This window comes from Scylla paramamosain, chromosome 7 (genome assembly GCF_035594125.1).
Source record: "Scylla paramamosain isolate STU-SP2022 chromosome 7, ASM3559412v1, whole genome shotgun sequence".
Taxonomy (NCBI): Eukaryota; Metazoa; Arthropoda; class Malacostraca; order Decapoda; family Portunidae; genus Scylla; species Scylla paramamosain.
Genome location: NC_087157.1, coordinates 13,938,532 through 13,955,000, shown reverse-complemented (window position 1 = coordinate 13,955,000; position 16,469 = coordinate 13,938,532). Strand labels below are relative to the sequence as shown.

Sequence of the window (16,469 nt, the reverse complement as noted above, 5' to 3'; positions counted from 1 at the left end):
AGAAGGGGAGTGACCTGCATCTGGGTAAGTAGGCCATGATGGGTGTCTGGTTCTCTATATCTATGTGTGTCAATGCGTCTGTCTTCCCCCACTTCCCCTTATTCCCGTACCCACACATCCCTTACCCCTCCCATCCCTTCTCCCTTACCCTTCCCCTCCCTTATCCCTCCCATCTCTTGCCTCTACCCTTACCTCACACCTTCCTTTTTCCTTTCCGCTTGTCCCAGCCAGTCTTCCAAACTTTATTTCATTACTCGTCTCATCCCTTGCCTCTCTTCTTACCTCATACCCTCTTTTTCTCTTTACGTTCATCCCAAGCCCATATTCAGAAACACTATGGTCCCGTATTAACAAAGATTCCTAGGAATACTTCTAGGAGCACTCCTAGAAGAGCTTTTATCTTCTGTTTTTGTCCTAGAAGTTGTTCCTAAAAGTAACTTTTAACTTTCAAAGTAAAAGTTACTCCCAGGAGTAGAAATGCTGCTAAAGTAGCAACTTTTCTGAATGTAGCAACATTATTTTGAATCAAATCTAACAAAATGTCGCTCTTTTGAGGATAGTTTATATTTGTGAATTAATCCTAAATATTTCTAAGTAATTCTAGACTATTTCTGAACATTATTAAGAGCGATATGTAATTTCTGGACATGTCGATAATTTGGCGGATGTAAACAAAGCGCTGCCCTCCCTGACGGGCCAGCAAGCCGCTCAAGATGGATACGGAGGACGGCTGCCGGCTCAAGGGTGAAAGAAATTTGTGCAGCTATGAAACGTTACTCATCGTAAACCTCATCAGAGGAAAGAAAAAAATATATAACAAAGGATAAAAATGATCTGAAAGTGACCTCCAAACTTAAGAAGACTGTATGGGCAGACATTGTTGCCCATCTAAATTTAGCATGCATACATATATATCATATGCATAGTACATCTATTAATACGGTCCCCGCTCTTTCACCACAACTATTTTCAAAGGCCGGGTTCTCAAGAGTGTTTCCCTTGAAAATTATGTAGAAATCATATTGATCTGTCACTAGAACCATAAAAACACCTTTGGAAACCCATCTAACTTCAACTTGAGCCTTTTGAATGTAGTGGAGGTGAGGCGTAGAAGTGTTTCAGAATATGGTCCCCCACCTTGCCTTCCAAACCACACCACCGCTACGTCATTCTCAGTTTAGCACATGTATCATTGTTTTCTCCCTCAGGACTTGCGCTCACCGCCTCCTGCCTTCAAGCCTACGCCGTTTCTGCACTCCGAAAGAGTGAGTAGTTGCTGTTTATTTTATTATCTTCAGTCATCCGTTCATGCATCTTGCCATTCATTCATTCATTTAGTTAGTCTGGTGGTTGGTGAGTTAGTTGGCTGGCCAGTCAGTTTGTGATTTAGTCAGTTTAGTTTAATTCTTTCGTTATGCTATTTTGGATCTTTCTTCTCCTTCTCTTTTCTTAGTTTCTCTTTCTTTTCTTTTGTAGTTTCATTTATATTTTCTATTTTTTTTCTCTCTCTCATCCCTTTACTTCTTCCTTTTCTATTTTTTTCTCATACTTCACGTTTATGTATTTAATTTCTTTACAGTCTTTCTCTCTCTTGTGAATTGTTCATGTTGAACAATTCTCTCTTTTCTCTCTCTCTCTCTCTCTCTCTCTCTCTCTCTCTCTCTCTCTCTCTCTCTCTCTCTCTCTCTCTCTCTCTCTCTCTCTCTCTCTCTCTCTCTCTCTCTCTCTCAGCTGTATTATTCTCCTCGCCGGCTCAGCTACTTTTTCCCCTTACACAAGTTTTCCCTAGTTATACATACATACTCGTGTCCTCAGAATCACCTCCACCACCTCCATCACTCATAGCCTGACCTCGACTGTCGCCCCCTATGACATGACCCAGCAACTAATAGCAATGCAGTCATGTTACTCTGTCGACTGCACCCGTATGTTATGTAAGAGTGTAAAAGTGTTAGTTTAGTTCCCTCACGTCCGTTAGTTATTTACGTTTTAGTATTTGTTGTTGTGTATATAGGTAGTTAATTAAAGGTAGTGTCTTTGTTTATGTTTGTGTGCCCCAAGTTCAATGGCAGATAAGGACATGCAGTGAAAATGTAAAGGAAATTATGCATTATAGATCAGGAAGATAAGGTTGTAATAGTTTTGTATGAACTGTAATGAGACAGATGATTGAAGAGGAAATGTGATGAAGGAAACTTAGTGTGAAATAGGTGTACCATACTGCCTTATGTTACTGCTGCGCTATCTTCCTCAGTCTTTCTCTAAGGATGATCTGCAGTCGATACGTAAGAGAATATAATATTCCTGTTTTATCCTGAGTGTCCCAGTCACCTTTCCCTCTCTGTAATGTAGTATCTATTTCTCTATAGTGTGGAGGTTCAGCACAAAAGGTGAACTGTTAGAGAAGACACACTCTTCTTACTTGTTTTTAGTCTTGAATATTGGTACTGCCTCTTGTTTTGATCTAGAATACTGGTACTTCCTCCACATCTCATGTCTTTGTGTGTTAGTGTCAGTGTTATTTTCATCCCTTTACTTAGAGATGTTTTCTGCTCCACGAAGCAAAACTTGTCCCTCGGTTTGAGTTTTCAGCCCCATTCGTCTTGTTTCCACCTTGATTTCTGTGCATCTTTGCCTTCAGTGGAAACAAACTGAGTGTTCAGAAAATCAAACCGAGGGCATTTCAGCATGGGTTTGTATGGCCCTCGTGTATTACCTGGTGGTTTTCTCCCTCATCTCAGGACTTCCGATCCCCGACACCCTCCCGGCCCTTCCCCTTTAGACAGAAAGAGCGGGTAAGTGTACATCATCTCCTCCTCCTCCTCCTACTCCTCCTCCTCCTCCTCCTCCTCCTCCTCCTCCTCCTCCTCCTCCTCCTCCTCCTCCTCCTCCGCCTCCTCCTCCTCCTCCTCCTCCTCCTCCTCCTCCTCCTCCTCCTCCTCCTCCTCCTCCTCCTCCTCCCCCCCTCCTCCTCCCTTTCTTAATTCCCTTTTTCTCAATTTCTTACTCATATTCTTTATCTTCTTGCTCCTCTCTAATCATTATCTTCACCTTCTTTTTCTTATCCTCTTTCATCTCCTCCTCCTCCTCCTCCTCCTCCTCCTCCTCCTCCTCCTCCTCCTCCTCCTCCTCCTCCTCCTCCTCCTCCTCCTCCTCCTCCTCCTCTTCCTCATCCTCCTCCTTTCTCAGTTTCTTACTTCTACTCATTATCTTCTAGGTCCTCGTCTACCAACACTTCCACCTTTTTCGTTTTCTTCTCCCTCTCCATCTTCTCTTCCTTTTCTCACTTTGGTGTGTCCACCAACATCATCACCAGCTACTCCTCTTCTTTACTTTTTGCCAATCTCCTCCTCCTTCTCTTAGTGTTTTGTATATGCTAGCAAGTGTGATATAGAGCTGCATAGTTAAGGAATAGCAAGTGTGATATAGAGCTAGTTAAGATTATGATAGATAATAGAGATAGTTTAATAGTGTAACTGTCACTCGTATTGCCAGCGTCTCTCTCTTTGTAGCCTGCACTAACCCGTCTCTGTTTTTAGGACGGTAGATCACCCTTCAGCCCCTGCCCTCACCCTCTCACCCAGAGACAGAGGGTAAGTCCAGCCAGCCACGGGAGGGTGCGCTAAGTAAACACTGAGATAGTCTATGTTTTATCGGTTCCTCCGTCTCTCTCTCTCCCTCCCTCCGCCCGTCTCCCCAGTCAGTGTTTTATGGTATAGTTTCTCCGTCTCTCTCCCTCCCTCCCTCCCTCCCGCCGTTCCACTCCCTTGTCTTCGCCCCCGTCTCCTCCCATTTTAGTGTTTTATTGTTTTGTTTCTACGTTTCTGTCTTCCTCCCTCCGCCTCCTCCCACTCCCGTCGCTGCTTCAATACGCCAAACTGAGACAGACAAACTGACTTCGTCACATCGAGTATAGTCTCCGAGTCATCATTGTTGTCTTAAATAACAGTTACTTGCTTTAATTCACAGTTTTTTTTCAATTAGTTCTAAATAATTCAAATTGTTATCTGCTTTTAATTAACTTTCTGCAAGTAAAAGCGCTTGTACTGACGGAAAAGTCATGTTTATTATTATTATTTTTCTTTACAGAGGTAGTTTTAATGATGAATAAAGTGTGTAAAATATTAAAATTACGGGTTCTAGTGCAGCAGGCCTGGGGACGCACACTCTTGCTTCTGAGTCCTAGACTGTAATACCCCCAGCTCGGTAAAACTTCCAAGGAGTGCAGTTATTTATTTATTTTTTTTTTTTATTTATTTTTTTATTTCCGAAGATTGAGGGCTAACAATTCACCAGCGCCCACCCATTGCTCTCCCTCTCTGTCCCAGGGATCATGTGCTGCCTTTCCTCTCCCTTCCCTCTTCCTGCTGCTACTACTGCTCACTCTCTCTCACCTTCTCTCCGCTGTCCCTAGAGCTCGGTGTCGCCAGGCTCCTCCGCTCCGCGTGCCCGCCCCACCTCCCTCCACCTGCCGGGCATCAGGGTGAGTCGCCCACCACCACCACCACCACTACTTACTGCTCTACCACTTACTCTCCCACTCACTCACTTACTCTCTCACAACTACTACTACGGCAGTCCACCGCTGCTGTGCCCGCGCTGGTTGGTGTGCGTGTCATTACTCACAAGCAGGACTGTGCAGCTTCTATCACTGCGCTGGACTAAACAGGCAACGAAGTGTGTGCGTGCCTGCCTGGCGAGGCTGGGCCGTACGTGCCACCTAGCACGAGCGGCGCGGTGCCTGTATGCACAAGCAACGGCACGAGGAGCAGGGATGCTGCACTCCACAATGAACGCACTCATCACAGAATTAACAGTTTTGTAGCGACGATTAAGTAACTGACGTTTACCATCTAAATTAGAAGAATAACTAATTGATAAATCTTAGAAATTAATTATTTGATTAACATTCGGTCTTATCCAAACACGGAAGACATGAACCCTTCGTCCTGTTTCCCCTATTCGCCCCTAAAACTTTCTCACTGTCTTATGTGATCTCCATTAACGTGTCACAGCCTGCATTATATATATATATATATATATATATATATATATATATATATATATATATATATATATATATATATATATATATATATATATATATATATATATATATATATTATTGTGATCTATAAGAAGAGTGTTGGCAGCGAAGAATGTTTGGCCAGTGGAGAGTTGGCTCCGCGCATCGTGAAGACCTCGGCTGGTGCTAAGATGTCTCTGTGGAATGCACTGGGAAGCTTGACTCTGTTACCTTTACATGTTTTCATGCAGAACAAAGCAAATACAGCAGTGCATTCACGTCCCATCACAACACGTGACTCCACAGTGCCTATAACAGACACACAGCAGCCCACAGGACGGCTGCCTTGCACACAGGCGTGATATTTATTGCTAAAAGTGTTTTTTAAAGTAAATTTGTTAATTGAATGAACCATTCACTGTAGTGTTCTTATCCTGACTGATTCTTCCTTTTCTCTCCCCACCACGCCTCAGGAGCCCTGGTCTCCCACCCGGCCGTCTCCTCTCGCGCAGCGGGACAGGGTAAGTTCATCCAGTCTCTCTTATTATTTTGTAGTCACTCAACCTGGCTCATATTTCTTGCATATGTTATTGATGTTGTGTGGCTTCATTCCTTAAAGACGAAAATAAATGTCAGTGTCAGACTGACAGACTAACACAAGGCGGCTCCTTTAGCAGTGATGCTGTAACCCCTTCCTTTTTCCTCCTTTCTATTTCCAGGACCCGCTGTCGCCGCCAATGGGCCGCCCCTCTCCCCTGACCTACGAGCGGGTAAGTTCACGCTGTTACTTCTGAAATATAAAGTAATTTCCCCTCCGGCCGCCAAGCCTCCCGCCGCCGAGGCCTTTGTTACGCCGCGGCCAAAAATAATTCAAATGTTCGCTGCTCATCAACAAAAAAGTACGAAAGCGTTTCCGGCACTTTCCTCCCCTATTTTCTAGAGTGATTTTATGCCTTACCCGGAAAAAAAAATGAAAATAAAATAAAATAAAATAAAATAAAATAAAATATATATATATATATATATATATATATATATATATATATATATATATATATATATATATATATATATATATATATATATATATATATATATATATATATATATATATATATATATATATATATATATATAATAAACACAGTCAAATTTTACAGCGCTCTACATCACCTTCCTGCCGGAAGCGCGTTTTTTGTGTCAGTACTTATTTTCCAATTATTTCATCCGCGCTCCGTCATATTAAAAGAAACACATTAAATCAGCTCATAAGGAAGAGCACAGTATTTCCTCCCATCATTACATTAACCCATCACCACACAACTTGAGGTTAAGGGATAAAAGGAAGCATGAAATACGTCAAATCAACAAATGAGGGAGGGCACTGTAGTTCGCGGTGCGCGTGTGGGCCTTTGAGGGTGTAACGCAGTGCCGTATTCTCGCAGGAAGCGGCTTCTCCTTCACCTGTGCGGATGTTTTGGCCACGGGTAAGTCAGTGGGAACAAGTAAACCCACGTAAACTTAAGTAAACCCAAGTAAACCCTGTGTGTCGCGTACTACTTCCCCTAACGTGGTGTTTTGAATGCTGGCGGCGGTGGTGGTGCGCTGGGTGACAGGTCGCGGGGTGGGAGGGCTGGACGGGAAGACAGCATGTTTAATGTTCTTAAACTCAACACGTCAAGCTCATTTGTATTTCAACCCAAGCATGAGGAAGAGAGTCCAACGGGGAGACATTGCAGCTTCTCTCCTTCCCTCTCTGTCTCCTTCCCTCCCTCTCTTCCTTCTTCCCTGATTCTCTTGGCATCGGAGGGAGGGAGGGGAGGGAGGGAGGGAGCTGCTGTCAAGTCTTCCCTTCCTCCTTCGCCAAGTATTTGTTGATTCCACGCCTTGTCGTGGGCATGGCGGAGTGTTTTGTGAGGATTGCCGCCGCTGCTGCTGCTGTCTCCTCCTCCTCCTCCTCCTCCTCTTCTTCCACTTAATATCTGACAGTATGCGAAAGCTATCACTCGCTATTTTTGTTTCATCGTGTGAGTTTATTGCTGTCTAATCTTGCTTCCTGGGTTCGTGTTCTGAAACTCTTTGTGCTTTCATAAGGACTGTTTACAAAGGCCACATAAATAGATTTTCAAGTTTTCATGAGTATTTAACCCACTGATGATACACAGTCCTTGTTAAACGAGCACGGTAATCATGAAATTACACTAGAAAGCTCCTATAATATCTTTTAGAACTGTTATGTACTTGGATACAGTTTCTTAATCTACATTCCATGTTCTATACATTAAGATATAAGTATATTTGTTCAGTCTGTTTCATCGGACTCTCTAAGTTCACATCAAGAAGAGTACCTAATTGTGTTTGTATGCTACTGGAAAATATACGTTATTTCATTTTACCTTACCTTACCTTACCTTATCTTATACCAAGCCGACATAAGGCGCAGAAGTGTTTGAGAATACGTTCCTTAATACGCTTGGTTGTGGAGAGACGCGCATGGCAGCCCCTCTCTGGTGACGGCGTTCCTTGCTCCCGCCCTTTTGCATTGTTCACCAGTTCTATGATTTGCTTTTTCCTGGATTTTTTCATTGATTTTTTTTTAGATTAGGCTCCAAATAAGGATGTTTTCTGTGCCTTTCCTTCTTTATTTTCTTTCTCTCTTTCTCCCTTTCTTTTTTCTTTCTTATCATCATTATTGGTATTTTTTTTCTTCTTCTTCTTCTCCTTTTTTTTTTTCTTCTTCTTCTTCTTCTTCTTCTTCTTCTTCTTTTTCTTCTTCTTCTTCTTCTTCTTCTTCTTCTTCTTCTTCTTCTTTTTCTTCTTTTTCTTCTTCTCCTCCTCCTCCTCCTCCTCCTCCTCCTCCTCCTCCTCCTCCTCCTCCTCCTCCTCCTCCTCCTCCTCCTCCTCCTCCTCCTCCTCCTCCTCCTCCCCCCTCTCTCTCTCTCTCTCTCTCTCTCTCTCTCTCTCTCTCTCTCTCTCTCTCTCTCTCTCTCTCTCTCTCTCTCTCTCTCTCTCTCTCTTTCTCTTTCTCTCTCTCTCTCTCTCTCTCTCTCTCTCTCTCAGTTCTCCCACCCGAGCATCACGACCACCACCACCAGCACCACCACCGCCGCCGCCGCTGCTGCCACATGGTTGCAATCGCCAGCGGTGTCCTGGCACCTATTATATCTTCACGCAATTTTCTGTGGATGCTTTCAATTTATACTCGTTGGATATCCTCAGCGTGTTTAAATTTTACGCCTCTGAATGTACTGTATTTTTTTTTATTATTATTTAAACGCATGTTACATAAATTGCTCTTAACAGAATTCGGTTTTAGTTTCAGATTAACGTAGAATAATTTTTGGAGTAATTGAGATTAAACATGAAGACACTGAACCGGGAGAAACTTAATTTTATTCTTAATATAAAGACGATTTAACAAGAGCTACAAATTACAGAAACCCTAATATTAACCTCATAAAACTGCCGTTATTCTTTCCACACATAAAAAAAATGTTAAGCAGGAAAGGGATTCAATCTGGTAACATTACATTAGATCCTCCACATAGACTCCATTTTTTATGAAGAAGACTTAACCAAAGATTACAGAAAATTACAGAAATCTACAAAACAAACCTTATTCAAGTGCCGCTACCCATCTTACAAAAAAAAATAGATAAATAAATAAATAAATAAAAGTTAAGCAGAAAGAAAAAAAAAATCTTACAACGCATCAAAACTCCCACATAGAGTTTCTCGTTACCTAATTTAATCTGTCTTGACATTATCTGAGTTTCATTATAAATTATTACTCTGTACATGCGGATCTTTCTTCATTCATTATGCTGCATTGTCACTGTCTCTGTTTCATTTTATCTATAACTCGCCTTACTACAGCAGCGTCCCTCAATAAACCTTCGAAAACCCTATAAACAATTAGGCTTCACTGCGCATTGTTTTATTTTGCTCTTTATCGTTTCTACTCATTATTTTACACTGTCTCTCACTGTTTCTTTCACTCTATAACTTGCCTTATTATTGCAGTGTCACTCAGTCCACCTTCGTAAACCTTATAGACAATTAAGCTTCACTGTACATTGTTTTATTTACTCCGCACCTTGTCCCATTCATTATACTGCATTGTCTTCCATTACTATATTATTTTAGCTCTTTCTTGCCCTCTCGTGTCCCGTTGTCCACCTTCAAGTTTGGATAAACAGACGCCAGATATATCATGTTTTGCTACATTGTATAATTCACTCCACATTTTGCCCTGCTTAAACTACATTATCCATTGTTTCTCTTTATATTGCCTCATATTCTCGTGTCCCTCATTCCACCTTCACTAAGCTTAGATAGATCCCAGACACCATTATTTACTCTACATCTGACTCTATTCATTATTCTGTGGTATTTCCTGCTTCTATATATCTTGCCTCGTGTATTCTCCTGTCCGTCAACTCACATTTAAGCATAGATAGACAAACGGTACAGTGCAGTGCTACACACCCCGGCGCTCCCTGACAGTCACAGGCAGAGAAACACAAACAGATCCTCTCAGCGACACGAAAAGCAACACGTCCACTTGGCTGCAAATCTTGGAAATCACATATCGTACCCTGCTGTACACAAACTTCCTGCACACACACACACACACACACACACACACACACACACACACACACACACACACACACACACACACACACACACACACACACACACACACACACACACACACACACACACACACACACACACACACACACACACACACACACACACACACACACACACATACACAGATAAATAAACTCTCTTCATCACTTCCACACCTCGTTGAGATTTCCCTCTCATCTTCTCTAATGGCCATTCACATGTCACCAGAATCAGGCAGAGGAGAGAGAGAGAAAAGAAAGGGAGGGAGAGAAAGAGACAGAGGGAGGATCGCCTGCTTAACCTCACGTGGGACAATAAGCACACACACACACACACACACACACACACACACACACACACACACACACAAGCAGGGTGCCGCCAGACAGACAGACAAGTATTGAATGTTAGTTTTCTTCTCTTCCAACTGTTCATGTATTTTAGGACTTGCGGTCACCATGCAACGTGAGGCCTTCCCAGTTGTACAGGAGAGGTATGAGTGGGGTGAGTGTCCTCTGTCGCAACGCCATACCTTATTTTTTTTCCTTTCTGCTTCTCGTTCTTCCTCTTTTCCTCCTCATCGTTCTCATAGTTCCTCCTTTTCTCAAGCAGCCATATGAGAAAATCTGCTTCTTCTTTTCCTCGTCGTTCTCCTTCCCTTTCTCTCTTGTAATTCTCCTTTCTTTTCTTTCTCTAAAAAAGCTGTGTGAAGAATTCTGCTTTTCCTCCTCCTCCTTTTCTCCTCATCGATCTCCTCCTTTTCCTTAAACAGCAATGTGAGGATTTCTACTTCTCGTCTTTTTCCTCCTCATTCTCCTCTTTATCTTCCTCCCTTCTCTCAAGTAGCGATGTGAGGACCTGTACGTTTGTTGTAGTTTGGTTTTCCTGTGTAGTCTTGTGTATAAGAATCCTTTTCGTTCTCTTATCTTGCTCATCATCATCGTAGGCTTCTTAATCAACATCCTTCTCGTCTTCGTCCTTGTCTTCTGTTTCCTTTTTCAAATCCTTCTCGTTTTCTTTCTCTTCCTTGTCCTCGTGTTCGTGGAGAGAGAAGGTACAAAACCCGTGCATGCATTTTAGTGTTCCTCTCCTCTCCTGGTCCGTCAGGTAGTTGTAGTGGCGCTTCGTAGATTCGTCCTCATTTAGTTCTTCCCATCGCTCATCCCTGTCTTATCTTGTAGATTTTTCTTCTTTCTTCCTTCCTTCTTATTTTTTAGTCACTATTTCGTTGTTCATATTTTTCCGTTCGTTATTTTTTTTTTTTTACTTTTCCCCTCATCTTATTGAGTTCACTACTATTTACTTCATTCACATACGTCTTATTTAGTTTTTCTTTTTTTTCTGTTATCTTTAAGTCTCTTTTTAGTTTCTTGTCGTCTTTAACTTTCTGTTCTTGATCATCTCGAATTTACTGATTATATACTTCCATTTCTTTTCGTTTTCATTAGTTTTCCGTTTGTTTATTCGTTTGTTTTTATTTATTTATTTATTTATTTATTTATTTATTTATTTATTTATTTAGTCTCCACCACCTGGCAGCTAGCCGGCGCCGCGCACTGTGGTGAGGCGCCGCTGTTTTGTATCATCCTTCAGTTTATTTATTTTTTCTTTGCTTTTAACCTCGACCGATCCTTCTTCTTTATTTTGCACAAGACCATATCATTATTTCCCCCCGTGGTGGTGGAATATCGTGAACTCAAGGCAAAATTTTTTTTCATTACAAAGGTTATATTAATTTTTGTAATGGTCTATATTCTCATCTCTCCCTTCCTTGCCTCTCTCCCTCTTTCTTCCCTTCGTTATTATTTATTTTAATCTTCCTTCCCTCGTTTCTTCCCTCAAAGTTTTATTTTCTTTTTAACTTTCTTCATCCGTCCCTCCTTTCTTCCAGTATTATTTCTTTTAATCCTCTCTCACTCCTTTCCTTATTTATTTATTTTTTTCAATCTCCCTCCCTTCCTTCAGCACCACTTCCCTTTCTGCCTCTCTGCTCCGTTCCGCTTCTTTATTCTACAAAACGAACAGCTGACTAATCTTTATTTCTCTTCTTTCCCGTCTGTTCTTCATCTGGTCGTCACGCATCAGGATCTCTTTTCGCCCCCCGCCTCCCGGCCTGCCTCGCTCATACTCAACAACAAGGTGAGTAACTATACTTATGTCTCGTATAGCAATCTGCCCTCCATTCCTCAGTGCTTGCCAGTGCTTCCCGCCTTGCCAGCTGGGTACAGGTGAGGCGGGGAGTGCTGAGTGCTGAGTGCCGAGTGTTGAGTATTGTGGCTGCTAAACGTGGCCACTGTAGGTTGTTAGGCTTTATTATCGAGTCACTTCAAACTAGCTCACTGTATTGTATCTTATTGTATCTCTTAAGGTCACGCTTTATTGTATATCTTGATTTTGATATCCATGTTGGAGTGGCTCTTTGTTTCTCTGTTCTGAGATGAGCTGCACGCTGCTGCTGCTGCTGCTACTGCTGCTGCTGCTGCTGCTAGTATCCCTTGATCATGTTTTTTTTTTTTTATGCTTTTGCTGAATATATTTTTTTATGTAGCATTTCCTATTTTTGCTCACACACACACACACACACACACACACACACACACACACACACACACACACACACACACACACACACACACACACACACACACACACACACACACACACACACACACACACACACACACACACACACACCACTAACAAAGCCACAGCAGCCTTCACTTGGCCTGCCCATTGTAGGGATGCGAGGCGCTGTCCGCACCGCCTCGAGGCGTGGTGTGGCCAGCCCGGCAGCCTCAGTGTTCCTGTGTTAATGTTGGCTTCTTTCTCTTCCTGTCCCCCTCCCTCTACCTCCCGCCTGCCGCAGGGTACACAGTCTCCTAGGTCTCCCCAGTCACCGCGGCCTTCCTTGCTATACCGCCGTGGGGTGAGTGCTTAGTGCTTGTGCCCTGTCTAGACTCCTGACTGGTTACTACTGCTCCCTGGTCTCTATTCCCAAATTCCAACTTTTCCCAGTTTTTCACTCTTGGCTTTTGGTGCTAACTGGCTGATGTATTACTAATGCGTCCCTTGCTTTTCATAATAGAGCTTTAGGTTAATGAAGTTGCCTGTTACCTTTAAGTGAGTAGAGGTTGGGTTTGCTTTTATTATGACGCCTGGTGGTGGAGGTGGTGTGTCGTGCTATGAGAGTGAGTAAGCTTGATGATATAACCCAGTGTTTGTTTGGGCCGTGTTCAGCTGTCCCCTTGGCTTATTTTATCTCCGTCCTATCTTTACCTCGCTACATATGTTCTCTCCAGGTAAGGCACGTTTGTGTAGCGATGTAGCGGACAAACAAAAAGTGCTGTTAGTTTGTTAAGGAGTGTTAGCGGTGGATTCACGCCATCTTACTGTGTTTATCTTGGGTCCAGAATGTGATGGTTGGGATTCTCTCTCCTCTTCGTTACCTCCGTGAACCCTGCGTGTACCCGACAGACCCGACAGACCGACACAGTACCCGGGAAACGTATGGGCGCTTCATCCTCCCTCACCCAGTGCCCCGTCCCTCCCTCCCCGCAGCTCTTCCGTCCTCGGGTTGAATTTTGTTTAAGAGGCGGGAAGTCAGGATCTCCACTAACCGGCTTTGGCTTGTGAGTTTTATTGGCGCGATCCGTCTCCGTGAAGACCAGCAGCGCCACTGACGTCACCTAAATAGTCTCCGGGAGGTGGTAGCGTGACGGGAGAACCTGCCGTGAATGAGGTGTTGGTGTAAAGGCAGGTGCGTGTGAACTGTCTGTCTACAGGTGAGGGAAAGTGTGAGGCGCTACTTGCTTCCTCGCGTGTATCATTTTCATTCCCCTTCCTTCACCACCTCCTCATCTTTCCTCTTCATCTTCCCTCTCCTCATGTCTCCTTGTTGTACTCCTGTTGTTATTCCTGTTCCTGCATGTTTCTCTTCCCTCTGCTTCTCCTCACGTGCTAGTTTGAGGTGTAGGGTACTGGTTAGATTCAGCGGACGTCCTCAGGTAGAGTGGTCAGTTTTTAGGGCTAGAGCTCTTGAACCTCGAGGGCTTAGCTGGGCCGCGGTGAGGCAGGTCTGGCTCCTCAAGGGTCGTAAGTCACTGGGGGCTAAGAGGCGCATGCAGAGGATCAAGAGTGTCTGGCGAGTATTTAGAGTCTGATTTATTATATTGCCACCATCCGCGCCGCGTCCCCCCCGCCCCGCAGACCCTTCCGACCCTATCTGCGTCGCCCCTCACCCATCTCCCCACCGCCCCGCTCCCGACTAGCACCGAACTGTTGCATCACCGCCTGCAGAGTCTGGCGCTCTGCAGGGCGGCGCTGGCTTGGGCTCCTCCGAAAAAACCCTTCATCAGAATTCAGGTTCGTTCACCCTTGCAATCTGCAGCAGGCGGGAGTGTAAGTAAATAATGGGCCGCTGACGTCAGTGGCTGCGGTGAGCCTCGGATTGGGGCGGCGGGGGTGGAGGGATGCCGGGCGAGATCGAGGATGGAAAGGGAAGTGGGCTAGTGATGGGTGTCGCATTATCGGGGTTTGACAGCCAGTTGGCACGCCCTCCCGTCCTCGTGACGTCAGGACTCACGTGCCCGCCGTGAAAATTTGCCGTCAGGGAATCACCAGACGCTCGGCCTCGTCCACGTCCTCCCGAGGCCCAGGTAGGGCTGCCCACCGCACGCTGCCTGACAGAGGATGACGAGGCCCAGTGTTCTTGTTACGCGCTGTGTAGCGTGACGGTAAGGAGCGTCACGCTGTCTGACTGCCTCTTGGCCCTCCACCCCCCTCCCCAGCCACACCTCAGCTCTCAGAGGAGGAAGCAATTCAAAATGCCAAGTGTGTTCATGTCAACAGTTGATGTTCGCACAGCGAATGTTGCAACCGTAAGACCTGCAACAATCACATAAACAGGCGGGCCAGACTACCTGCCAGCGTCCAAGTTAATCTCCCAAAACACAGCGACCGAACTGACTGGGTAAATTTAAGCTGACGGGGGAGACGGCTCACTTTACTCCGCACGAGAAGACATCTTCATTTCCTGATGATCGCGTCCCCTCCGTGAAGGGAGACTTTTTATGTATGCGTGCGAGGCGGCACTCCCTATTGTGCGGCGTTGCAGGGGCGCCAGGGAGAGGCGGGGCGGGCCAGGGCAGGGCAGAGAGCCGACAGTGTTGGGGGGGTGGAGGGTGCTCGCAGTTCTCGGAAAATCTATTTGGCCTCGACGCTCCCCATGTGTTGGAGCCCTGAGGCCCTGAAACCCCGAGGTATCCGCGGGGAAAATATTTATCGTCTCGTAAGTATGATGAGACCCATGTAGAGATTATTATTATTATTTTTGTATGTGTGTGTGTGTGTGTGTGTGTGTAGCAGCGCCATGTGAGGGGCAGAAGACGGTAGTATCGGATGGCAGGAGGAGGGGAGGAGGGTCTGCAGCGAGCATGGACACTCTACTCTTATATGGCACGTTAGGGCGGCACGTGCCCGTAACACGCCCCTATACAATTTTATTTTTATAACCGATACATTGCCATAAACTTATTATTCTCCATTGTCCGTGTGACTTTATCATTAAGCTTTCTTATCTGAATAAAGTTAGCTTTGTTGAGGTGAGGAAGTCTGTAAAGTATCAAGATTCGCTGGTATTCCATTTACCTCAAAATTTACGGTTCCAACATGCTTCATTCCAGTGTTCATTCGGCAGCCACGTACGTACAGTCGAGGTCAGAGGTCAAGTAACTTTCCGGGCTCACTTCCACTAGATTCTGCGTTTTCCTTCAGTCTTAAGTCCCCTGATTTGTTGATACTTTCCTAACAAAACCTGATAGCTAACAGATCCCTAGTACCTCAGAGGACTTGAGACTGAGAGAAGACGCTAAACACGGAGAGAAGTGCTACATTACTCGACTCGGCAGGCTTGGTCGTGGCCCTCACACACATACCATGACCTTTGACTGGCAATGACAGTATGACACTTGTTGATGTTTGTTATTTCATTTGAGCAATCCAAAATGAATTTTTGAGCATAGTAATACAAGTCTTACGGTTTATGTTACTCGATCACTCGTTTTGCTATCAGTATTCATAGTGCCTTTCAAAACTATACTGTAGACTTATACCACAGGCCACATTCTCAAACATTGCATCCTTTTATCTCGACTACTTTAAATATGCTGTGCTGGAAATTACTGCGGTTTACAAGGATTTGCGCTACTCGAGCACAGCTGTCAGTAGTGCTTTTCAAAATCATACTCTGAGCTTATACCAGGAGTCGTATTCGCAAATACTATGTTCTCTTGTCTCCACTACTTTAAACACGCTCTTCTGGAAGTTGCTGCGGTTTTCGGGCATACTTCCATGATTTTCTAAGTAAGCTTGTGCATCACAAGTGAGAGAGAAAAAAAAAAAAAACACCCTTGAGGACCCAATTAGTTTCCTACGATGTCTTCAAAGTTCTTACGAGAGTCCCAAACGTCTCGACATAAGGGCCAAGAACATTTGATCAAGCTTGAGGAAAAGCTACATTAGTGAAAGGATTAAGATAAACGGTGTCTGGGCGCCTCTTACTTGTCACTCGAAGGTGTTGACGAACAGGTGAAGGTGCACACTTCAAGTCACCCAAGTTATGTATGTAGGCACGTGATGAAAACCACAACGCAGATAGCGGAGGTACTGTGCGGCGTTCTGATTTATAAGAAGTTCTGCAGATGCTTTTAGGAGGTACACACTTCAAGTCAACCAGGTGGTGTATGTAATGTAGCCAAGTAATGAACGCCACAGCGGAGATAGTAAAAGTATCCTGATTCTTGAAACA

The 16,469-nt window shown here is 44.3% G+C and overlaps 1 protein-coding gene across 3 annotated transcripts in view; it reads left to right on the top strand.

Moving 5' to 3' along the window:
• The window catches only part of LOC135102105 (mediator of RNA polymerase II transcription subunit 15-like), a 67,463-nt gene that overhangs the window by 28,278 nt on the left and 22,716 nt on the right, over positions 1 to 16,469 (top strand). Inside the window, exons 6-12 of one of the 3 annotated variants that reach the window (XM_064006876.1) lie at positions 1,209 to 1,265; positions 2,742 to 2,795; positions 3,540 to 3,593; positions 4,415 to 4,483; positions 5,500 to 5,547; positions 5,746 to 5,796; positions 11,750 to 11,803. In XM_064006876.1, the coding sequence (XP_063862946.1) occupies positions 1,209 to 1,265; positions 2,742 to 2,795; positions 3,540 to 3,593; positions 4,415 to 4,483; positions 5,500 to 5,547; positions 5,746 to 5,796; positions 11,750 to 11,803 (387 nt within the window). Of the gene's footprint in view, positions 1 to 1,208; positions 1,266 to 2,741; positions 2,796 to 3,539; positions 3,594 to 4,414; positions 4,484 to 5,499; positions 5,548 to 5,745; positions 5,797 to 6,471; positions 7,697 to 11,749; positions 11,804 to 16,469 lie in introns of those variants that run through there. The other 2 variants (XM_064006877.1, XM_064006878.1) reach the window with 2 other exon arrangements.